Source organism: Kogia breviceps, chromosome 7, assembly GCF_026419965.1.
Source record: "Kogia breviceps isolate mKogBre1 chromosome 7, mKogBre1 haplotype 1, whole genome shotgun sequence".
In the NCBI taxonomy this organism is placed as follows: Eukaryota; Metazoa; Chordata; class Mammalia; order Artiodactyla; family Physeteridae; genus Kogia; species Kogia breviceps.
In genome coordinates this window covers 56,078,361-56,104,797 of record NC_081316.1, presented here as the reverse complement: position 1 = coordinate 56,104,797, position 26,437 = coordinate 56,078,361, and the positions used below count along the sequence as shown (strand labels likewise).

At 37.0% G+C, this 26,437-nt stretch overlaps 1 protein-coding gene across 23 annotated transcripts in view; it reads right to left on the bottom strand.

Annotated features, from left to right (window-relative positions):
* Positions 1–26,437, bottom strand: part of DLG2 (discs large MAGUK scaffold protein 2) — a 2,077,851-nt gene that overhangs the window by 1,381,527 nt on the left and 669,887 nt on the right. For 6 of the 23 annotated variants that reach the window (XM_067038368.1, XM_067038372.1, XM_067038374.1 and 3 more), the window contains exon 1: positions 24,843–25,176. The exons of 16 other annotated variants lie outside the window; for them this stretch is intronic. In XM_067038368.1, the coding sequence (XP_066894469.1) occupies positions 24,843–24,884 (42 nt within the window). In that variant the 5' untranslated portion in view covers positions 24,885–25,176. Of the gene's footprint in view, positions 1–24,842; positions 25,183–26,437 lie in introns of those variants that run through there. One more of the 23 variants, XM_067038378.1, reaches the window with a different exon arrangement.

Genomic DNA, 26,437 nt, shown 5'->3' with positions numbered 1-26,437 from the left:
TATGTGAAAAGGTTTTACAGATAATTGAGAAAAAAGTTCCTGCTTTCTTTCAATGACATATGAAAGGAAATCACAAATGAGAAATATTATATAAATGACTATAAGTCTATATAATGTTCAACATCATTGGTAAATATAAGAAATGAACCAATGTTAGAACAAAAATTTTAACCAAATATTATAAAACAAGATAAGAATAGTCATTTTTAATGATTCTTTAACATTGGCACTATCATGTACCCTTGATGAAAGTGTAAGACCAATAAAACCTTTCTGGCAGAACAACTAGACAATATATACACAAAACCTTAAAAAGTTATACTATTTCCTCTTATACATAATGGTGCAAAAAATATCTATACTGTGTAGAGAAGCACTTCCTTTATTTTAAGATTACCTTTTGCTGAGCTTCACTTTAGCTATACTTATATGACTTTGTTTATCTAATTATATTGTCAGATGCACCATGAACAAAGTAATATTCCGAAAAGTTATCTTTGCATGGGTCCACTTCTTACTCCATGTAGGCTCAAGGGCTACTTGTAGTCATGTTGACAGCTGTCCAACAGCAGCCAAAATGGTTGATTGCTGGGAACAATTCTGGTTTCAACTACATTATATCGATATTGGAAGTATTCTAGGCAAACAGCTAGTTCTTTTTTTAAAAAACTAAATGTTCGTGGGGCTTCCCTGGTGGCGCAGTGGTTGAGAATCCGCCTGCCGATGCAGGGGACACGGGTTCGTGCCCTGGTCCGGGAAGATCCCACATGCCGCAGAGCGGCTGGGCCCGTGAGCCATGGCCGCTGAGCCTGCGCGTCCAGAGCCTGCGCGTCCAGAGCCTGTGCTCCGCAACGGGAGAGGCCACAACAGTGAGAGGCCCGCGTACCACAAAAAAAAAAAACAACAAAAAAACCCTAAGTGTTCATATTATTGCACAAATAACATGTTGTTTTTCTACTCAAAAACTTTCAATAACTTTGCAATTATTTACAAAGTTAAGTAATAACTTCTCACCTGGATATTCATAATATGGCTCCAATGCATTTTTTCTGATCTTGTTTTCTAACAAGATTAGACGACATATACTGTTTAACAAATGCTCCTTAAGCTTTCCTGCTGTCACACGTTGCTACATGCTATTCCTTTTGCTGGAAATGTCTTTTTTGCTGCCCATAAATGAGTGTTCAAGTCCTATTTATCTTTAAATTCAACTACAAAAACCATTTCTTTCATTAGTTTTTCCACATTTATAAAATGAGGATAATAAACCAGTCTTAAATGTTTATTGTAATGTTTTAATAAGCAGTATCTAATACACCGAAGAGGCAACATAAATATTGATGGAATTAATGAAGTCCCCACACCACCCCACTGCTGAAGCTCTAAGCTAGAATGAATATACTATATTCTCTGTGTTTTCATGATGCAAATAAGGAAAAGAAGGTAGTAAGAAATTTATTTTAATAAGCACTTACTGTTTACCAAGCTCTGTAAGGTATTTCTCTCTAAAGCCAACTGGTTTGATCTGAATTTCTATTTGTTTAAGAATAGATCTGTAACACGTTCAACATCAAGAAAATAAACAACCCAACAAAAAAGGGGTGGAAGACCTAAATAGACATTTCTCCAAAGATGACATATAGATGGCCAACAGGCACATGAAAATATGCTCAACATCACTAATCATCAGGGAAATGCAAATCAAAACCACAATGAGTTATCACCTCACACCTGTCAGAATGGCTATTATCAAAAAGACAACAAACAACAAATGTTGGTGAGGATGTGGAGAAAAGGAAACCTTTGTGCACTGTTGGTGGGAATGTAAATTGGTGCAGCCACTATGGAGAACAGTATGAAGGCTCCTCAAAAAATTAAAAATAGAACTACCATGTGATCCAGCAATTCCACTCCTGGGTATTTATCCAAAGGAAACAAAAACATTAATCAGAAAAGATATATGCACTCCTATGTTCATTACAGTATTATTTACAATAGCCAAGATACAGAATTAACCTAAACGTCCATCAATAGATGAATGGATAAAGAAGATGTTATATGTATATATATGCACGCACATGTGTGTACACACACACACACACACACAGTGATAACGGAATATCACTCAGCCACAAGAAAGAATGAAATCTTGCAATTTATGACAATATGGATGGACCTAGAGGGTGTTATACATAATGAAATAAGTCAGACAGAGAAAGGAATCCTGCACGATGTCACTTACATGTGGAATCTAAAACACAAAGCAAATGAACAACAAACATAATAAAACTTAAACAGAGTTATAGATACAGAGAACGAACAGGTGTTTTCTGGCAAGGCGGTGGGTAGGAAAGAAATAGGTAAGGGAGATTAAGAGGCACAAACTTCTAGTGGCAGAATAAATGTCACGGGTATGAAATGTACAGTGCGGGGAATATAATCAATAGCTATGTAGTATCTTTGTATGTTGACATATCATAACTAGGCTTACAGTGGTGAAATGTATAGAAATATTGAATCACTATGTTGTGCAACAGGAACTAACACAGGGTTGTAGGTCAATTGTACTTCAAAAACAAACAAACTCCTAGAAAAAGAGATCAGATTTGTGTTTACCAGATGTGGGACTGGGAAGAGGGGGAGTTGGATGATGGCAGTCAAAAAATAGAACCTTCCAGTTAGAAGATAAGTACTAAGGATGTAATGTACAACATGATGACTATAGTTAACTCTGCTGTATGTTATATATGAATGTTGTTAAGAGAGTAAACCCTCAGATTTTTCATCACAAGAAACATTCTTTTCTATTTCCTTAACTTTGTACCTATATGAGATTACAGATGTTCACCGAAATTACTGTGATTATGACGTATGTAAATCAAATCCTGACGTATGTAAATCAAATCATTTTGCTATATACCTTAAACTTCTACCATGATGTATGTCACTTTTACCTCTGTAAAACTGGAAGGGAAAAAAAAAAGAAGATAAGAGAAGGGAAGGGAAGAGAAGAGAGGAAAGAGAAGAAAAGACATGTAAACTTTTCTAATTGCTTCATGTATCTGTGTCCAGGGTCCTCTTTTCTGCTACTTCCGTCTCTCCTCCAATGTTAAACACTGTTCTAAACTCAAAGAATTTTGTAAAATTCATTGTCCAAATAAAGCATCCAATGCTTTCTCTCTATGACTCTGAAAGGCACTAGCAGAAACTGTTTCTTTCCTTATCTTTTTTTTTTTTTTTTGGCCATGCCACGTGGCATGTGGGGATCTTAGTTCCCCAACCAGGGATCGAACCGTGCCCCCTCCATCAGAGTCTTAATCACTGGACTGCCAGGGAAGTCCCAGAAACTGTTTCTTAACACAATATCCTTCTGGGATCTCTTAATTTGAAATACAAAAATATTGGTAATAAAATTGATTTTTTTTCTGTGTTTTAAAGCTTTTTTTACTGTAAAATAAAGTAGATATACAGATAACCACAGAAAATGTATAATTTGATTAACTATATAAGGCATATCCCTGTAACCTCCTCTCAGGTCAAGAAATAGAACTTTGCCAGTGATCACAGAAGTCTCAATGTACCTCAGGCCAATCAAAATTCCCTCTTTCCCTTAAACGTAATCATACTTTGACTCATAATAACTACTTTCTTCTATTTCCTTATAGTCTATTTATCCAAGTGTGCATTCCTTGACACTATAGCTTAGTTTTGTGTCTCATACCATACAAGTTTCTTTGACCTATGGAGTTTCCCACAGTCTGGATTTTATACACAGTGCAGTTTAAAATGTCCCTACAATTGATTTTTAATACTATCTCAAGAAGCAATGATTCTCTGAATTATAAGCAAATTAAACCAATGATAAAAATCTAACTCCTTCAAAGAATAAAAATACCTTGTGTAAATCTCGTTTGGAATTTAAAGCCTAGCCCAGGGTAAGATCTGTAGTTTAACAAATTCACCACAAATAATTGTGCTAATGGAGTCAGACAGGATAGCCAAAGTATTTCATCAGTCAAATATCATTTAAAATATTAGCCTTAGGAATATATTTTATGAACTTTATTTTCTTTAATGATAGAGCTATTTCCACATTTACTGTGAATTAACACTAAAATATATTTTTTTGCATCCCTAAAAAATTAACTTTAACATATACCAAAATATAGCAGGTGGGGGGCGGAGGGGCATGCTTGTGACAGGGAAAAACACCTGGTGATCTGACACATCTGTTGTGCATTACCCACAGCAAGGGTAACACATGCATAGAGCCAAGAGGTAGCAATTAGTAGTGTGTTCAGGTCAGAGAAGGAGAGATGATGGATATATTATCAAACAAAAACATATTACCTGGGACAGGAGACATGATAATTTAGAGAAAATAAGGTGACAGGTTATAAAAAATGTTTGCCTCCTTCTGTCATTTATCATGCCCATAACTCCTTACAACTGAGACATGAAACATTAAACAGAGAATATCAATGTTAGGTTTTATGTACTCTTCACATCAAGTTTTCATATGCAGTTCTTAAAATATCTCTCTGATACTGAATAACTATCACTGTCTCCATTTTACAGAGTAGAAAATGGAGGACTGAGAGATTAAATAGCTTGACTAAGAAGTAGAGTCAAGGTCAGGATATCAGGAATTCTTGGAGGTATTGAGCTATAACAGAGAGCTATAGTAAAAGACCTAAGGTGTGGTCCACAGACCAGAAGAAGCAACAGCAGCACATTTCTGGTCCCTCCCCAGATGAGGAGAAACCAAATCTATGGGAGTAGAGCAAAGGAATCTGTACTGTAACAAGCTATCCAGATGATTCTTAATCATAGTAAATTTTGAGATAAACTGATGTAAAGGTAAGATCAAGAGTTTAAAGCCAACAAAACTGAGTTTAAATTAGAACTTTTAGAGTTGTGAAGATGAGGAAATCATCATATATGTAAAGCATTTAAGATAGCATCCAGCAGAAAATAGACACTCAGTATATAATAATCACTCATTTGCAGTGCCAATGGATCTACTTACAGGAAGACCTCTGGACTCCCGGGGGAAACAGGCAGGTACCTTCCCTACTCACCAGAACCAGAGACCCATAAAGAGTGGAACGGGAGCTCTCTTTCAGATCTAAGCTCAATACTGTAAGAAGGCAGGGTACTCATACTGAAACAACACAATTTATTCACTTTAGGGACACAGTGCAGAGGTCATTTAATCATTCACTTTTATTATATATAATTATGTTGGGCATTTTGTGCATCAGGTACTGTGTTTAAGGCTGAGGCTAAAATGTAGACGAAACTGACATGGTTTCTAACATCATGGAATTTACTGGCTAGTTGGGAAACAGATGGTAATCATATAACCCAAGAAATACATAGATTTTAGCAAAGTATGTTAAGTACAAAAAAGCATGGGTTCACATTATATGAGAGTTTATAGATGGGACCAGATCTAGAATACAGGGGCAGGGATAACCTTTAGGAAGGATGGAGGTTTGCGATGAGATCTGAAAGATGAGTAGGATTTAACCAGATGAAGGGTTGGTGGGGTCGTTCTAGAGGGGGAATACAGCAAAGACTATATTGAAAAGAAATCTGATAGTTTGAGGAACTGAAGTGAGGAGGGCGTGACTCACACAGGGAAAATAGGGGGTATGGTAGACAGTGAAGCTAGAGGGCCAGGCTGGACCCAGATCACACAAGAGCATATGAAACATATTCAGAGCAAAGGAAAGCCTTTTAAACATTTAAGCAGATATATATATGACATTATCAAAATCATATCTGAAAAATCTATCTCTGGTTGCATTATAGAGAACAGTCAGAAAGAATTAATCTCCAAAATTTATAAGCAACTCATGAAGCTCAATAACAAAAAAACAAACAACCCAATCCAAAAATGGGCGGAAGACCTAAATAGACATTTCTCCAAAGAAGATATACAGATTGCCAACAAACACATGAAAGGATGTTCAACATCACTAACCTTTAGAGAAATGCAAATCAAAACTACAATGAGGCATCACCTCACACCAGTCAGAATGGCCATCATCAAAAAATCTACAAACAATAAATGCTGGAGAGGGTGTGGAGAAAAGGGAACCCTCTTTCACTGTTGGTGGGAATGTAAACTGATACAGCCACTATGGAGAACAGCATGGAGGTTCCTTAAAAAACTAAAACTAGAACTACCATATGACCCAGCAATCCCACTACTGGGCATATACCCTGAGAAAACCATAATTCAAAAAGAGTCATGTATCACAATGTTCATTGCAGCTCTATTTACAATAGCCAGGACATGGAAGAAACCTAAGTGTCCATCAACAGATGAATGGATAAAGAAGATGTGGCACATGTATACAATGGAATATTACTCAGCCATAAAAGGAAATGAAATTGAGTTATTTGTAGTGAGGTGGATGGACCCAGAGTCTGTCATACAGAGTGAAGTAAGTCAGAAAGAGAAAAACAAATACTGTATGCTAACACATATATATGGAATCTAAAAAAGTTTCTGAAGAACCTAGGGGCAGGACAGGAATAAAGGTGAAGATGTAGAGAATGGACTTGAGGACAAGGGGAGGGGGAAGGGTAAGCTGGGACGAAGTGAGAGAGTGGCATGGACTTATATGCACTACCAAATGTAAAATAGATAGCTAGTGGGAAGCAGCCTCATAGCACAGGGAGATCAGCTCAGTGCTTTGTGACCACCTAGAGGGGTGGGATATGGAGAGTGGGAGGGAGATGCAAGAGGGAGGAGATATGGGGATATATGTATATGTATAGCTGATTCACTTTGTTATAAAGCAGAAACTAACACACTATTGTAAAGCAATTATACTCCAACAAAGATGTTAAATAAAAAAAGAAAATAGTCAGAAGTAGGTCAAGAATAATTCCCAGTCAGGAATTTATTACAGCAGTCCCAGCAAAAAAGAAAAGACATCTTGTATTAGCGTAGCAATAGTAGAGGTGGAAGAAAAATCAAGATTTGAAAAAGGGTTGTGGAATGCAGGTGGAATTTTTATAGTGCAAAACAATGTCACAGAAGAATAAGACTGTTTCTGAAGGCTCCAAAATTATACACATTGACAGATAAAGTCACTGAAGTTAGGCTAAAAGAGCTGAGTGAGGGTCTTTCCACCTAGACCTACAGAGATGTGAACCTTGGTAGAAACAGAGAAGGAAATGGCAGTTCTCAGCTGAGGATGAAACAGAGGTTTGTGCAGATGACAGATACCAGACCAGCCTTATCTAGCAAGAGTACATAAGAGTGGGAGTCAGTGGGTCAAGGTTTTAGTTCGTCACTGTGCAGATGCAGAGGCAACATGTCAATTTTCGTGTAGTTCTTATATTCTGAGGCTCCAACTACAACATTAACAAGAGAACCTCAGTCTAACAGCTTCTATCTGGGAACAGATAGCTACTTAGGGCGGCTGGGGAGAAATCCCACGAGTCAGAAAGGCATAACAGAAAGAGACTGGGATTCGGTAGACTTATTCCAATTCCAGTGCTACCACTTACTGACTGTATTACCTTGGAAAAGTACCTGCACATTTGAAAGTTTTAGTTTCCTCATCTGTAAAAACGGGTAATTCCAGCTACCTCAGATTTCTTGTGAAAAGCAGAATTAACACAGTTAAAATACCTAGTACACTGGCTAACTCATCATTAAGTGTTAAAAAAAAATTATGTATAATTATTATGAGGAGGAACAGTCAGATGATGGTGATGATGATGACAGCACCAAATATTTAAGGGGATCTTACGAAATACCATATCCTGTGCTAAAACCATAACACAGATTAATTTATATAATCCCATAAAGTGAATAATGTAATTAACCAGACTTTACAGGTAAGGAAGGTGGAAGCTCAGTGATAGTAAGTAACATGCCCAAGATCAGAAGACTATAAAGTCGTAGAATCTCGGTTCAAATCTAGGTAGTTTGACCCCAGATTTCCCCCTTCTTAACCACTGTGAGCCAGTTTCTTTTATATTCTGGAGCAGTAGGGTATTATAGAAAGAGCACAAGTTTTTTACACTTTAAAGACCAGTGTTAAGTGCTTGCTGTACTATTTACATGCAATGACTTTGGAGAGGTCACTTAATCTCTCTTAGTTTTAGTTACCTCAGCTCTGAAACAGGGATTTAAACAAGAATTATATCTGAAGATGCCTGCCTCTGTGTCTAATACATAGTTGATGTCTAATAAATAAAAGTTGAATAAGTAAAAAAATGAGTCTCCATTATATGAATTAAAAATCTTATATCAGTGACTGTGAATATGATGGACCAGTATGAGTAGAGGTCTCTTACTTCTGCAGCCTGGAAAATAAAATTGTCAGTAGTGAGAACAAAATAGAAGAGTCAGGGCAAGGGGTTACAGCCAGATTTCTATGCTTGGATTGTCTCTTATCTTGACATACCTGCATAGTTAGAGGGAAAGGAACTGAATCCAAGATACAGCAAGGTAAAAAAGCTCATTTCCTCTTCTTTGAACTAATATAGATTTTTAATGCTAAAATGAAGGTATCAATAGACAAGATTTATGGAAAATTATAATCAATTTTCTGGGGAAATGGAGCCATTTCTAAATCTCATCTCGAGAAAGCCAAAAGGTCAAAAGAAGTGTATCACTAGTATGGCTACACATTTGCACTTCCTAGCACAAACTTCAATATGCATTTTTAAAATCCAAAGGGAATACAAAGCTCAATTTTGTTTTCATGGGAGACTAACTTCTGACTGAAGACGTGGCATTTAAAGTATACCTCATGGAAATGAGGCTGTCTGAATCATGGCTTCTTCTGGCCTACTCAATCCGCCCTGACAGGTCCAACTTCATTTATATAGAGAAGATTCCTTTGATGAGGAAATTCAACATATGACTAACTGGGAGATGTAGATAAGTGTTAAGGAACGGCATTTCCAACACATGATAGCATTTTGGCAAGTAGGATGATTAAAAACTGCACACACACACACACACACACACACACACACACACACACACACACACACACACACACAGACGGAGAGAGTTGGTTGTGGGTTTTTTTCCCAATTTGCATAGTCTGTACAGACTGTGGCTTATAGAATAACATAAATAAGAATGTAAAGGGGAATTTGTGGCAATGTTCAAAAAACAGTTCAATTCAATAAATATTTACTGCAGGCTTACCATGCACTCAGTGTTGGGCCCACAAAACAAGCACTTTGCCTTAAGGGGTTTATATGTAAGTAAGTCAATACCACAGAGTGTGTTTGGAGCTAAAACAGAGCATTATAGACAAGGAAGAGCAGAAGGTGACTAATTTTGCCTGGGGCAGGAAGGATTCACTAAGGAGGTTGAAGGTCAAATAGGAATTCTCCACTGGGACCACATCAGAACAGGACAGAGAAGAAAGCTTTCTATTCCGAGGAAACAGGCCTGCAACCAAATGGCAGGGTTTGTATTCTCCCAAGATGGTATAAACATTTCATTGGGAAAAGTGGTCATGCATTTGAGAAGCAGTGCATTTTAATGGAAAAAGTACTGGACATTAGCAGTCTGTACAAGTCACTTAACCTCTCTGGACCTCAGCTGAGAGTTGAAACTTGGACTCTCTAAGTTCCTTTTTAAGTCTAACATTCAATGATTATGTTAAGATCCTAGAACCACAGGGCTAGGAGGAGTCCTATCCACCCATCTCAAAGCCTAGATAGGGATAAAGACTGCTATCCACACTGGTTGTAGAATACCTTGATCAAGTATCTGATTATCCATGGGAAGAATGAGTGACACATTAGCTTCTAGGTCAGCATTGCCCAAGAGCAATATAATGAGAACCAAAATGTGAGCCATATATGTAATTTAAAAATTCCTAGTAGTCACACTGAACAGAGTAAAATGGAAAAAATTAATTTTAATACTATATTTTATTTAACTCTACATATCCAAAATGTTATAATTTTGAAATATAACCAAGAAAAAATTTATTGAGATAGTTTATTTTTTTCTCCATACTAAGTCTTCAAAAATCGAATATATATGTTAACACTGATTAATAATGCATCTCGGGCTTCCCTGGTGGCGCAGTGGTTGGGAGTCCGCCTGCCAATGCAGGGGACGCGGGTTCGTGCCCCGGTCCGGGAGGATCCCACGTGCCGCGGAGCGGCTGGGCCCGTGAGCCATGGCCGCTGGGCCTGCGCGTCCGGAGCCTGCGCTCCGCAATGGGAGAGGCCACAGCGGTGAGAGGCCCGCGTACCACAAAAAAAAAAAAAAAAAAAAAAAAAAAAAAAATAATGCATCTCAATTCAAACTAACCACATTTCATGGGCCCAGAAGCCACATGTGACTAGTGGCTATTCACTTGGACAGCATAGCTCTAGGATGTATCTTCAGAAACTTCTGTACAGCTCTAGGGACACCCACATTCCTCTATCACATGAAATTTGGTTTGAAATTAATTGTTATCATTGAATTTGATGTCAATTGTCAAGGCTTTGTTTCCTAAGGAGTGTCTCCTGGGAGTAGTAACATTGCTCTTACTCATACCTCAGCAGAAAGGAAGACTGGGGTTTCGCTTTCACATTATGTTGGGGGGATGGGGTTGGACATCACTGAAGAAGGAAGGAATCTACCATTGACTCAGTTTCCCTTATGTATAAGACACTTTGATGGGCTTGTAAATACTAACACATGTTAAGTTGTACAATAAAATGTATGTCTATGTGATAGCCATTAGCACCCCATTTTATGGATGAGGAAACTAAGGCTAAGATGGGCTAAATAATTAGCTCAGCCTCACACAACTGGAAAGAGATAGAGAATTCAAACCAAGGGTTGTGAAATTTAAGAAGCAGGGTTACTAGAGCTAACCCTGCTTGGTCACATAAAATTCCAGAGCATTGTATATATGTCCATGCCCTGGAATTTTACGTAAAATAGATAGCTAGTGGGAAGCAGCCGCATGGCACAGGGAGATCAGCTAGGTGGTTTGTGACCACCTAGAGGGGTGGGATAGGGAGGGTGGGAGGGAGGGAGCTGCAAGAGGGAAGAGATATGGGGATATATGTATATGTATAGCTGATTCACTTTGTTATAAAGCAGAAACTAACACACCATTGTAAAGCAATTATACTCCAATAAAGATGTTAAAAAAAAATTCCAGAGCATTGTAGTCTGAATAGTCCTGCAACCTGAAATTCCTCTTCTGACCATTAAAGCCCTGCATCTAGGCACCTTTTCACAAGCCTGGGCTAATTCTTTCCTAAACAGTATTTGAAGCTGCTTTTCCTCTTGGCTAAACAAAACCCTCTCTATCATTCCTTCCTAAGACTACTAAATCAAAACAAATCCCAACAGTTTCCCCTCATCTTTAAACAAAGTAGCCACGTTTCCACTCTTTCTGATTACTGAAGCTTTTGTATGAACACTCAAGAAGAAAATTCAGGGGCTCTGCAAAGCAGTATGGTATATATGGGAAAGACTGGCTCTGTCATCTTCTTGAATGTGACTTGGGCACATTAATGTGCCTCTCTAAGTTGCAGTTTTACAATCTGTTCAATGAAGGCAGTAACAATACCTGACAGGGTTGTTACAAGGATTAAAATAAAGATGATGACATTCCTAGCACATAGTAAGCACTCACTGAGTAAATTCCTTCTTTTCTTCTGCAACACAGTGGCCATCCATGGCCCTTTTAGGTATTGCTGCTCTTTTGACTCACTCCCAGTAGTTGGCCTCTTCCCCGGGAATAGTATCTGAATAGGTTCAGTAACAATTACACATGGAATTAGGACCCTACTTAAGACTGTGTCAAAAATATTCTGCGTAGGATATTCCTGAGGAATTTATGGCACTGACCATCCCTCCCACCCAGCCAAAGCTCTACATCCTGCCTCTAGCCATTTCTGTTTTAAGACTCTGCAGACTGTGGTGCACACCGGGGAACTTGGCTTTGTTTAGCCGTGAAGGAGGGGATAATGAGAGAAGAGGTGAGAATCACCTAGTGCTGCAAAAATCAATGTTATTGACTGCTGGACTAAAGGAAAGAGAAAACAGCCTTGCTGATTGTGGTGGACTGGAAGCAGGAAAGGAATGGGAGGTGGGTAGCAGCGTCTATGTAATGAGAATGGGCAGACAGCCCTGACTGAGTGATTCTCATTATAGATCAACAGTTCTGTCTCAGTAATCTCCACCCACCTCCCCAGTCTCTACTGCTCCAGTCATTTTGTAAAACTATCTTCTAGCTTGTATCTGCACTGAAATGATGTTTTAGATCTAAGGGAAAATGTGAGTGTTTTTCACTGCACTGGTGAAATTTAAATTTTTATCTGCTATTTGTAATAACAGAATATTTTGAACTAATCAAATGCTTCTCTAAAAGTTTTATTATAGAATTTTCTTCAGACAGAATGATTTTATGTCAAATTAAATTCAATAATCCATTACCTAAAACACACAGACATAGATACCATTTCTTAATAATACCTCTGTTCCTTGTACAGAATATTGTGTTTAGCACAAAAGGGAGAATCAATTAATGTTTGCTTTAAAAATGAACTGAAGAAGATATGGAATTCATGTTCTAGTAAAGAAAACAAATAAGAATAAACACCTCCAATATAAGGGATACATGTTACACTATCAATACAAAGTGCCACAAGAGTAATACAAATTGTAACAAGTGTTACACTAATAATACGAAGTAATACCAAATAATGAAAGATGGTAAACGGAGAAGTTTCATCTGGGAGAAGATAAGAACTGGCAGGGTCCAGATGGACTGCACAGTTATTATGTAGGGGAAAGAAAAGGCAAATACCTTTCTAAATAATTAGAAGGAAAAATAATGACAAATATTTTTATAGTGTTCTAGAATTTACAAAGCGTTTTCATATTTTTATTTTTATTTATATATATATATATATATTTGGCTGCGTTGGGTCTCCGTTGCTGTGCGCAGGCTTTCTCTAGTCGCGGTGAGCGGGGGCTACTCTTCGTTGCAATGTACAGGCCTCTCATTGCAGTGGCTTCTCTTGTGCAGCACGGGCTCTAGGCCTGTGGGCTTCAGTAGTTGTGGCATGCGGGGTCAATAGCTATGGCTCGTGGGCTCTAGAGCACAGGCTCAGTTGTGGCGCATGGGCTTTGTTGATCCGTGGCATGTGGGATCTTCCCAGACCAGGGATCTAACTCGTGTCCCCTGCATTAGCAGGTGGATTCTTAACCACTGCACCACCAGGGAAGTCCTGTTTTCATATTCTGTTCATACTTTGTAACAACCATACAAGGTGCAGGGAGTATGTTTTGGTGCTGTTTAAATGCATCTTTTATGTACAGAAAAAATTATTTGGAACTCTCTTGGTTTACAAAATTAATACTTAATTTTTTAAGTTATAAATTCAAAAGCCTAGCTTCTACTTAACTTTTAAAGTTCAATTTATAAGGGTACTGTTCTATCTATAAATCAAGCAAGATGTTTACAATCACCATTTTAATTACGCGGGCCTCTCACTACTGTGGCCTCTCCCGTTGCGGAACACAGGCTCCGGACGCGCAGGCTCAGCGGCCATGGCTCACGGGCCCAGCCGCTCCGCGGCATGTGGGATCTTCCCAGACCGGGGCACGAACCCGCGTCCCCTGAATTGGCAGGTGGACTCTCAACCACTGCGCCACCAGGGAAGCCCTTAAAAGTTTTTATGACTTAATTAAATCCCCCTTAAACAAATTTAACCTGAATTTATAAATTTACTATATTAAATTTCCTTTAAAGTACTTTATCTGAATAACAAACCTTCCCAAGTACTTAAATAATTCTTTTATATCTAATAAATAAAACTTAAAATATGGGGAGTTTTAAGCTTTATTATATGTTTCAATGAAATTCACAAATGGTAAGATTCTGTATATCTTTCATCTTAAAATCTCAAGTCAAAATCAATTCCCTGACATTCTAAAAGTAACGTGTTAAATACTTTAATCTAGCAAATCTCTTTAAAAATATAAGTACATATACTACCAAATATATGTAATTATTATAGAACACAAAGTATTAATTAAAAGGTTTAATTCCCTTCATTATTTTATAATTAATCAAAATATTTTCAGGATTAAAGACTTCTGCCCACTAAGGAAACACTTATGCAAATCTTGTGGCTGGTTTCCCAAGAATTTTTGAGGGTTTCATATTTAGTTCACTAAGTCTGTATATCATGTAGAGATATTGGCTGGGAGATGTGTAACTACAGATATTGAGGGTGATTTTTCTCACCTCCTCAACGATAAGACTAAACATTGTTCTATAGTCACTATCTTATGAACTACAAAATTTTAGAAAGGAATTTGGTCCTAGCTTATGTCCCCTGGATTCAAAATATATCATAAGGGAATCATCAGCTACACAAATTCACAACAACTACAGTGTTTAAAGCAAACTTTCTTCACCGCTTCAGTTGGTGCTTCATTGACTTCTTTAAAATATTTCAACATCTTCTTAATGGATCCTGAGTATGTCTGAGCCTTATTCATGATGCTAGAGGGATGTTATGATTATCATCTCAACTAAGACATTAGAAATTAAACATCGGAAGAACTGATTTATTCACCTAGAGTGTAGTAGACTATTTTCTAAGTGGAGATGAATTTCAAACCTAGGTTTTCCACTAAACATCAATTTTTCCAAATCTCCTCTATGTCATGAGCAGTGGATTGAGACATGGCTGGAATGGGTTTTGGCTGCCTATGTGGACTGTAAGTGGTGTCTACAAGGAGGTAAATGATGGAAAGGTGGTTGAGGCCATACTATGGGGATGAATACTTTTGAGGGCAATGGGAAACACAGAAAGTTCCTGAGTAGAGATATGGATAGCCAGTTCTTTTCTGTGTTTTAGAAAAATAACTTTTGTGCCACCATGGGGAAGACACATTTAGAGGGGAAACAGAGGGAGAATAGAAAAGCCAGTCAGGAGATGCCTGTGGCAATGCGGTGAGAGATAATGAGAGCCCGCACTGAGGGACAAGAGGTAGAGAGACACAGAAGTAGAAGAAATCATTCCAAGGATTTGTGAACTGATTACATATCCACTGGGGCTAGAGTGTTAAAAATAATTTCAGTGTTTCTACCCTAAATGCCTAGGAGAATAGTAATAATAAGGAAGTTGTCTGGTTGGCTTCTTTTTAAAATAGCCACACACACACACACACAAAATCACACAAACAGCTCAAAGCACATTATTTGGTGGTGTGGGTATAAAAGTGTTAGGGGACTAGCTAGAGAAATAAATTTGCATTAAATATACATACTTTCCCTGTTTGAAGTTCAGTGGCAATGATCCTTTTGAAACAGACTCACCGTATATTTTTTCCAAACTGTATCTCATTCTAAAGCTATTCCAAGGTTACACTTGAAAACTTTTTATCCTCTGCTGAAAAGCAATCGTCTGAAAAAAACAATGCTTTTGGTCCCTGCCTACCTTTATTTATTTACTTTTCAAAAAAAAAGTTTCCCTCTTATGCAGACATTTTAAAAGACGCTTATGAAGAAGTATTAATGACATGAGAATGTTTTTATGATTATGGTATTGAGTGCAAACACAGGATACAAATAATTAATCCTGGATATCTTCCACACATCACAATCATAAACACACACATATACACATACATAAGGAAAAGTGAAAAGAAAGCAGAACTTTTTTTTTATACATGAGTTTCAAGTTTATGAGCAAATACAAATTTTTATCCTTCTTTGTATTTACATAATTTCTATAATGAGCATATATTACTATTATAATCTTAAAAACAGTTGAGTTACAATGCATACTAATTATAACTGATTGCTAAGTTTACTTTTCCTAAAGAGTTTTAAAGAGTGTGGATTATAAATTAATTGACTAAACATCCAACACACATGCACAGGGCTCCAAAAAGATTCAGGGATTCACTTCAGAAATCTACCTTATTCCCTTCCTTCCAGGCTCACTGCATACCGCTTGGCCTCACTTTCCTCTTTGAATCTAGGTACAACCTTAAAAAAAAAAAAAAAAAATCTATGTATACTTTTTAAAAGAATATGTAAATCTAAGTACAGCCATTAGAAACTAAATAATAAGTAAATAAAATGACTCAATATTTGTCCCCTGCTTTTATCTAACTTTCATTTTTAAAAAGATATTCCCTCAGCATCTTTCAATTAAATTCTGCCTATTTTGAAAGTGTCAAGGTCTTTTATGAGTCTAAACAAAAAGAAAAGATCTAGTTTGTATTTGAGAAATATTTAGGGCCAGACCTCCTCAGGGTCAAAGGTCTCCTTGTTTCATTGTTCATCCTTCCCTTTTCGATTCTCAAGAATAGAAAATACTAGAGGGATCGAGTTCTTCGAGTTCTCGAAGCAATACCAATTTATCCTGGGGAGTTTTGTTACCTTATTTACTGCACTAATAAAAGGTGCAGATTTGAGCAAATAGGCCTTTTTCAAAGGGTGCCTGTACTTCAGTTAGTTATTAATGTGTCTTCAGTATAAGCACCCCCAGATTCATGGGAGGGTACAGGTTACCCTCTGGGACTGGGCCCCTTTACCTGTAAAATGGGTTTAATAATCAACCTTCTCTTAGGGTTACTGGGAAAATTAAATGAATGAAGTACTTTGAACAGTGCCTGACACATCATAAGCACTCTATAAACACTAGCTATTGCTAATAGGCATGCTGAGCTATGTAGATGGTTAGGTGAAATCTCAAGGGCCAGTGCCAGGGAAGTAAGTGCTGAACCATGAATCCCCAAATGAGGATACTACACGGTAAATGACCCAGGCTATATGGATAGCCTCCCTGTGCTTAGTGCAGGACTTCTACACGTTTTCTGCTTAGTGCTGACTGACTGTTGTAATTTGTCATCTTTTTTACTTGCATATTACTAACTGAGGCTGTATGTTCCTCAAAGTAGGGAACATATTATAGTGTTTTTCAAATTGTGACTTGTGACCCAGTCTGTACTCTTTCAAATTCATTAATAAAGGTAAAAGAAGAAGTCAGTTTTAAATTAGTCAATATAAATTATATTTCCTCAACCATTTTATGATTATAAAACATTTAGTAAATGTTTAGTAAATGTTGACCAAAACTGTAGAAAAGAAACAAATTTTTAAAAGGTTAAAATAGAATAGAAAATATCAAAATGCATAGCTTTTGGTAAAGTTAAGTACTGGTGAAACTTGTGAAAGCTTTGTGAAACTTGCACAGAGTTGCAATTTTTAATTTATATTCTTTATGGATTGCAGTCTGGAAAGTTTTAAATACTTTGGCTATATATGTTACTCAGGCAAATATTAACACATAACAGTTTCTCAACAAACTTGTTGCCTCACTGCTTTAATTCCAAACATAAGCTGTAAGATAGTAATTCCCAAATGTGTCTTATGATAAGAATTACGTAGGGTCCTTTCCAGATTCCCAGAGATTCTGATGTTGGAGAAATACTGTCATACTTACTGTCATAAAAGAGGCAATAATTTGCCATTAGAGAAGAAACTTGTTGAAAGCAAAATTCATTCTCCTTGTTGTATATATCTATTCATATTTGGTGGTACCATAGCTAATCCAAAGATGCAGTCTTCAAAATACATCCAGTTCTTTGAGCAGCTAACATTCATTCATTCAGCAAATATTTATTGATCTTTTGCCACATATAAGGTAATGGGGATATAAAATCTGTAAGACATGATCCCTGCCCTCTAGTAGCTTAGAGTAGATTTATTTCAGAACTACGGTGGGGTCCCCTGAGGATCCGAAGATTTTAAGCCAAAACTAAAATGAAGGCTTGAATGCACAATTATCACATTAGTCTTGGCTAATCTACCCTTCAAAATTTTCACAGGATTAAAAAGCGCTAAAGCTGCAATGGCAACCACAAATCAAAGCACTTTTTCTCTAATTCATACTGATCAAATACGGAAGAGCTGAGAACCAGAACCCCACAGCTGAGGAGAACTTGGTATCAGGGCAGGAAAAGACAAAGAAGAAGATAAATATCCAAAAGTAAAATTATATACAGAACTGGACAACTTGTCCCCGGTCTTACTGACACCAACCTGATCCCAACTATCAACATCTTTCACCTGGATTATCACAAGAAGTTCTAATTGGCCTTCCTGTGCCAACCTTTGTCCCCTTAAAGTCTCTTAAACACAGCAGCCTGAGTGACCTTGTGACTCCTCTGCTTAAAACCCTACTGGCTTCCTTCACTGAAAGAAGAAGCCGAACCTATAAAGCTTTACATGATCTGCTCACTTTGACACTCCCTTGACCTTTCTCTTGCTAGCCACACTGGCCTCCTAGACATTCCTTAAAATGCCACCTCAGGGCCTTTGCCCTTTCTGTTACCTTTTCCTACATGGTTAATCCCTTCACATCCTTTAGATCTTTCCTCAAAAGTCACCTTCCTAGTGAGACCCTCACTAACCACTTTATCCAAAACTGTAACTTCAACCCCTTCCCACCTTCACACTTTTGATTGATGGTCCTTCCATGTTTTGTTTTTCTTCTTAGCATTTATTATTTACACTACATATTTTACTTAACTGTGTTTTTTATTGTCTGCTTACCTTACAAGCATATACATTTTATAAGGCTAGTGATTATTGTCTATTTTATTCCACCCGGTATTTTTAGCAACTAGGTCAGTGCCTGACACATAATAGATGCTCATTAAATATTTGGTGAATGAATGTCAAATACAGAAGAAAACCTCATGCTCTGACTGTAACCATCATTTATTAGAAAGAAGAGAAGAAAACAGTAAACTCATACTAAGTAAAATATACACAGTTATATTATTTACTTAATTCCTTACTTTATTTTAAAAAAGATTTCAGGTATCTATGACACATTAATTATAGTTCACATATCTATTTTATCTATTTAGGAAGGTTTTTAAAAGGTTTAGAGTGGAACAGACCTGATTTAAATGCTGGCTTCATAGGCACCTAATATTTGTGTAATATCAGGCAAAGTATTTTTGTTCCTTAAACTTTAGTCTTCCTCATCTACAAAATAATGATGATGATGTTGATGCTTACCTCATAGGTCACTGAAAAGCGTTTTGAGAGAGTATGTGCAAAGTTATTGGTGTAGTCCATGGCTCATACCAACAGCTTGAAAATGGTAGCTATTATTGCCACTGTTCATTTTGCTATTTTATTCTTTATCAACTTTTTGTAATATTTTTCTGTTTTGAATTAAAGAGCCTCATTAGAAATTATAAATCCAATATTTTGAATAGGCTTAGGTATTATAAACCCAATATACTGAGTAGGCTCACAACCATTTGGATGCCATAATATAGGGGCCCAGTGAGGGACTAATACATTATTGACCTCCTAAAAGAGATGATTATTCAACTGGAATACTGAGAGGGATCACTCCTGATTTGGAGAGCTATAGGTGTTATATAAACTGTCTGAACATTCTGATTCATGATTCCAAGCCCTGTCTACAACAAATAATGTTTATTAAAAGCATCAATATGTGGGACTATCATAGAATCTAGCAAAGAGTAGGTGTCAGCAGCCTAAGGACACAGAGTTTCTGCAAGTTTCCCTTTCAATCAGTCCCTCAATCATTTTTTGCATTCCTAAAGTGCAAACTAAAAATAATGAAGAAAATAGTAAACAGTACCTGTCCTCAAAGTGCTTAAAATCTACTTGGAGTGAGGCAATACCCAAACATAAAAAAATAGCTAGCAATGCAAGATAAAGCTGTGAGGATGTGAGGGAGTGGCAGGGACATATACACACTACCAAATGTAAATTAGATAGCTAGTGGGAAGCTGCAGCATAGCACAGGGAGATCACCTCTGTGCTTTGTGACCACCTAGAGGGGTGGGATAGGGAGGGTGGGAGGGAGGGTGACACAAGAGGGAAGAGATATGGGAACATATGTATATGTATAACTGATTCACTTTGTTGTAAAGGAGAAACTAACATACTATTGTAAAACACTTATACTCCAATAAAGATGTTAAAAAATAAATAAATAAAATAGATAAATAAATAAATAATGCAAATGATGGCATAAGGCAATATAAGATTTATTGCCATGAAAGATGGAGAAATTGCACTTACAAAATCAAAGGGGGAATAAAGTAAGGGAATTAGTGTGGCTAGGGTCAACTTCTTGGAAGACACCCTGTACTATTTTTTAAAAGAAGGATAGACTTTAGACAAGCCTGACCATGCAGAGAAGGGATATCCATTGCAAGAAACAATTCTAGCAAATGTTCAGAGGCAGAAAACCATGGGGTGTTTGGAAAAAAGCAACTGCACTGAATAAACCTGGTAGAAATGAGCATGATGAATGTCTGAATTCTAGGGTGTTTAGGCATATAAAAATTGTTTTAGTTTGAATTATTGCTTCCCTCCAACTTAGCTTTACAAATCTGTGCAGATGCAGAGGATGTGACTGAGTGCAAGTGGTTTGTGATTGCCAGATCCAGTATTCAAACCCAAGCCTATATGACTTTCAAATCTGTGGTTTCATTTTTCCTTTCTCTCAAAATAATTTAACAAGCATTGAGGTAAATAAATCTGGGAAGAAGCTGATTAAGTAATAAAAAGAAATCTGGGACTTAGCTAATATAATAATTGAACAAATATTTACTGAGCACCTACTATGCCCTTGGTGCTGTTCTTGATGCTGATGATATAGATATGAACAAAACGAACTGAATTCTCAGTCCCAGAGAGTTTACACATTAGCGTATGTGCATATGTGATGGTGATGGTTACAGTGGTGGGAGAAGGGATACTATATATAAATATGTTTCTCATCAACTATAGATACCTTTTAAAAGGGCAATTCCTAGAATTTCTTAACATAAAGGCAACCCTGAAGTCTTACTCCTATTTGGTGGCCTCAATTTTATCAATTAAGAATTAAATTAACTGAGCATTTACTATATTCTAAGAACACTTTTTATGGTGTTTACATGCCTTATTTCACATAATTCTAATAATCCCTAAGAGCTGTCATTATCCTTATTTTACAGATAAAAATACTGAACTTCAGGTAGGTTAAGAAAGTTTCTTATACATAAAATTTGTATAAATAAATGGGGAAGATATACCTAAACATAGTTCTTTTGTAATCCCCAAAACCCACACTTTAAAATCATTCTGCTATGCTCTTTTTCCAAAGAGCTCTTATATTTACCCTCAAGGATTTTCAAAATTAAGAGCAGAATTCTTGGATCTATGGGGTAGGCAGCAGGATTTACTAGAATGAGCAGTAAATCAAGGGTCAAGAGGCCTGAGCCTTATAGTAGGTCTACTTCTGACACACTGTGGAACAGAGTAACTGGCCATTTCCTTTCTCTACCTAGTTTTCTTATCTGTGAAATGGGTCTAATACCTGCCATTCATATTTCAGGTATTGTAGACTCACAAGTAAATATGGGTGCGTTTACAGTAGCAAGGTGAAAGGAGGGAAATAATGAGATGAGGAACATAAAATTATTTAGAAAAGTAAAAGGTATCACCTAGATGTAAGTTATTATCATCAATATCATTACTTTCTAAAATAGAGCCATTTCTATAGACAAGATGGACATCTGGTACAACAAACTTCCTATATGTTTTCTTATCAAAGAGGTACTTTATGTACAACATAAGCAATTTGAGATGGAAGAGAAATTATACATCTATGTAATGAACATATTGCTCCTTTTGTGTGGCCAGACTCAGATTAAATTGTTCTAATCATATTCTTTAAAAAGTTAAAAAATAAATTCAAGCCAATATGATATGAATGTTCATCAAACTCAACAACTTAACACTAACACGAAAACATACAACATAAGTAATACCCTCTGTCTAGAAGTTTTCATTTCTTTTCCTTCTGTCGAAAGTTCTCCTTCTAAAAATAGGTGGCAAATTAATACAATTTCTAAAGAGTCAGATTGTGATGATGGCTCAGCCAGTTCTCACAGCCCTGGCTTTAGCTCCCATTTGTTTGTTTTACTCTAGTAGTTCATGTTCAGCCTTGCAAGACCCTACTCTCTGTCCATTTCAACTATTTGCAGCTCTCCAAAGTGTTCCATGCTTTTGTCATTTCCTCCACCAGGCATGCCTTCCCCACTCCAGGCTGCTTGGCAAAACTCCACTAGCTGTCAAGATTCAAGTCTGAGGTGACTTCACAGTGAAAACTTTCTTGACAAGTCCACGTAAAATTGGCCAGTATTCTGTTTTGTTTTGTCCCTATAATGCCCTGCATAGATGTCCATTACTGGTCCTGTAATATTTCAAACCACTTATTTGTTTACTTGTTTGTGTCCTTTCCAAGACTGGAAGCTTCTTGAGAGCAAGGATTGTTTTCTATTGATCTTAGTTTCCCAGACTAGCACAGTGCATAAATCATAGCTGTCCTTCAGAAATTTTTTGGTAGATAAATGAATAGTGACCCATGAGTCACATTCTGATGTCAGTATGTATATGTATTAATGCCTTGATTTAACGCCTTGATTATTACATAAAAACATATATGAAATACATTAAAACATACCACTCTCATAAAAGCTTTTTCACTGTACTATATTATAAATGTCCAATTAACAAAACAATCATTCTAGAATAAAAGACTGTGACATCAGGGGCTCTTTCTGTGCAAAATAACATAAGCAAGAGATTTTGCTTTCCTTTGAATTTTAACCGCCTTAAAGTTTTGGGTCACTGTAACACCAATCATGTTAAATCATGGCAACATGAGAAGCTACACACTATAAAAGAGACTTTACCATAACCGAGCAAATAAGTAATTTTGGGCACAACAGAAATAAAATCAAATACTTTAAAAATGTATAATAATATAAATCAAAAGTTAAAAATAAAAATATCATGTAAGACTTTATTGCACCAACTTGGTAAAATATCAGACCCCAAGTGATCTGCAAACTCTTCTGCAAAACTTGCTATCTCAGAAGGAAAAGATAACCTTATAAAATTGTAAAGTATGCAAGAAAGTGCAAGAGCTAATTATTGAAAGGCATAGGCATATTTAAAGTTCAAGTTAAACTACTCAAAGCAAGGTTAGATATGCTGTATGTGGCAATGTACGTGGTCTGAGTCTCTATTGATTAATGTATCAGAGGTATTATATCAGAGTACAGATTTGCCAAAGTACTAAGAATTTATTATCCAAAAGTCATCTGAATTAAGATATATTTGGTAAAACTCTTTTCATTCTCTTGCTTATGAACTTAAATGAGAAAAATTTAAAGCTAAGCCCACAAAGAAGACTGATAGTAGTTAATAGTAAAAAAAAAAAAAAAAAAAAAAAAAAGGGATTTCCCAAAACCCATATCAAAGGAACTTTGGACTCAGGTTTTCTTGTACTTCTGAAATATAACAATGAAATATCAAAACAATCATTATCTCTCAATCTAAATTATTTGTAGAGATTTATCTGAAAAAAAGCATGTTTCTCCTTCAAAAAAGATGAGGAGAGAAAACATTTACAATTCATTGAGTTTACAAAACAATGTATGCCATACCAATAGTTTGGAACAGAAGGTGGTGATAGAGAAATCCAAGTTGAAATCTGGGCACACTCTCTAGCTTTTTAAATATTTCTTTTCATGTTGTTTACTATATCCATCATAGGCATGGAAAAAATTGACTGTTGAAGTTAATCTTAAAAGTAGTAGAAAGTAAATTCTGTAGAACTCTGCAAAATGATCCACAGAATGCTTCCAGGCTGTAGTTGTAAAAGAATTGGTCATCAAAACATAAATACTACCTGTTTGAAATTCAAATAGAAAACAAAAAAGGTTTACAAGAGAGTGAGCAGCAGGGAGTTCTTTAATAAAACTTGTAAACACAGAAAATGAAACTTTAGTGCCCAGACACATTAAAATACTCCTGCAGTAAAATAAAAGGGGAAAACACTTTACATTGACTTTTTTTTTGAGATTTCTATTTTAGGTATGAAGTCTTAATTGCCTTTTTTACATTTTTTCTGAAAGGCAATCACTTTCCTTTTGGTCTTTCTTCAGTACGAAATACAAGTTCAAACTGCTAACAGAGTATATAATTCACTTAAATTATGCACCTGGAATTCCACAGCTGGCCTGTCTATCTGGCTCAGTTCTCAACACAGTGTCAGAAAACCTCTCCAATAATAACAACGTCCTTCCAGACAAGGGGTAAATCTCCCAAACTTAAGCTCAACTTCGGATGCTCATTAGCTACTGCAAGTGAATGTCAATGGGGTGACAGCGCCAGGGCAGTGGTGCCCACTCAGCCTGAGCAACCAGCCTACTCAGCGCTGAGAATTTGTACGATCAATATCACCAACTTCCAATGATAATAATTTGTTTATATGAACAGAATGGTCAGGTATCCCACAGATCACATCCTAATGCCATTACAGCCACTAAATTTAATCCCCAGCTCTTAAACAATTAAGCTGCATGAACACAGGCAGCTCACGGCACTTTTTAAAAGAAAGACTTTAAATCCTAATCTGAAGCACACTCCATGGCTTTTTACCTTCTCTGATTTCTTGGTTCTGGCCTACCTAAATAATTTTCATCTTTTCCTCCCCCCCACTCCACCCCCCAAGTGTGAGCGTGAACCTGAATTGCAAACAGTTAAACCTGAAGGTCACTTCACAGCAGCGTTTCAACATGCTCCCCCAGCGAGGCTGCACGGCAACAATAAAACAAAGCCCTTGCAACCACCTGTAATAATCTGCCTGCTCAGCCAGCAATCTGAAAAGTCCTGAAGCTACACAAGGTAGACATTTTCTGCAGCTGATTTAACATGTATATTGTGCCCAGTTGCCGACTCGCCTCCTCTTACCTTCACGTTAGTCCGGAGTGCACAGTAACATGCAAAGAACATTGCAGTAAATAAGGAGCATATGGACCGGTATTCAGCTTCTCAGCACAGCGCAAGCCCCACACACACGATCCTGGGCATGTGCTACTAAGGAGCATCCGTTCCCTCTGTCAGTTTGAAAATGCATTGATCTCTGTTTTCTCTGACTACAAAACGACATGTCTTGAAGGCACTGAGTGAGGGCTCAAAATCTCTTCATTGGCTATATATAGCATTGTGCCCAGTAATTTCAATTAGCCGAGAATTCAGCAGCTGAAAGTTAAGACTTCAGTTGCCTTTCCTTCTAGCATTTTAAATCACTGGGTAAAAAAAAAAAAAAAAAAAAAAAAAAAAACGGGAGGGGGGGATGAGCTCACCAGGAAGGAGGGGGGGGAAAGGTGAAGAATTGAAATTTAACCAATGAGTTACTTATATTTCTGGAGAGCCCTGGTGTTATCCTATTAGATACTTTACAAAGGGATTGCATCGAGCAGACTGTAAATGAAGAGGAAACCCTTTTCCCTTTGGAGGTTTAATATGAGCTCTGCTCTATATTCCAGGCTATTATGATGCAGCACCCTGTTTGGCAAATACTACCAATCACTGCAAGCACATCTCATTCTGCTTTTCTGTATGGAATAGGACGAAACCAAAGGAACACTGTCTCATAAACTCCCCTAAAATGTAAGCTGGGTTCCCCTGGGGTGATCTGCAGTTACATGGCTGAGAAGTACCACCTTCTCTCACTTCCCTGTCCTGTAATTTCTGTTACATCTTCCAGGGATATCTAAAGTTGAGAAGCTCACTAACAAATGCATCCAATTTTCCAAAACTAACCTTTGTTGATAAATGATAATCGATAGAAGAAGATGGGATTGGAACGAAGACAGAAGATTCCAGGATATAACATAACTAAAGATTCAGTAGCTACTGCTGCTAAATGTAATATATTCAGCTGGTTCTGTAAGGGAGAGAACCAGAGAGAAAAATAAAAGCTTCTGCCCCCATGAATCCATAAGGGGGAAAAAAAAACTTAATTCAAAAACATCGTCAGATTCTACTGTCTGTTGTCATTTCTCTCAGGCACCGGATGCTGCAAATTAACTCAGTTTTTTACTGAGTCAAAAGGACAAAGTACAATGTAAGGTTCTAAACTCTTATTTCCAGCCTTAGGAAGCCCTAATGCTCAGCTAGAATTCTAAAGCTATCTGGCGAAATGTAAGCAGAAATGAACAGTTCTCACTGCAGCAAAAATAGTAGGAGGAAAAAGTGGTTTGTCTTTGCCATGACGTTCCCCATCAGCTTACAGCAACAGGGAAGATCAGCATAACTCACTAGAAAAAGCTGCAGTGACTTTTAGGATTTTTCTTTAATATGTTTTGCATAAGCCACCTCCCCTCTGGAGCCTGTAGTGGTGCTGAGGCAATGTCAGAGCCACTGGGCATTTCTCCTGGGCAGCTTCAGGAGAAAGCAAAGTATTTAAGGGAGAGAAATTAAAGGAAAAAGAAAAGCAGGATTTTCTATTACTCTCTTAATGACAAGCATTCAGTAAATGTCGTCATTTCTGACTAAATAGC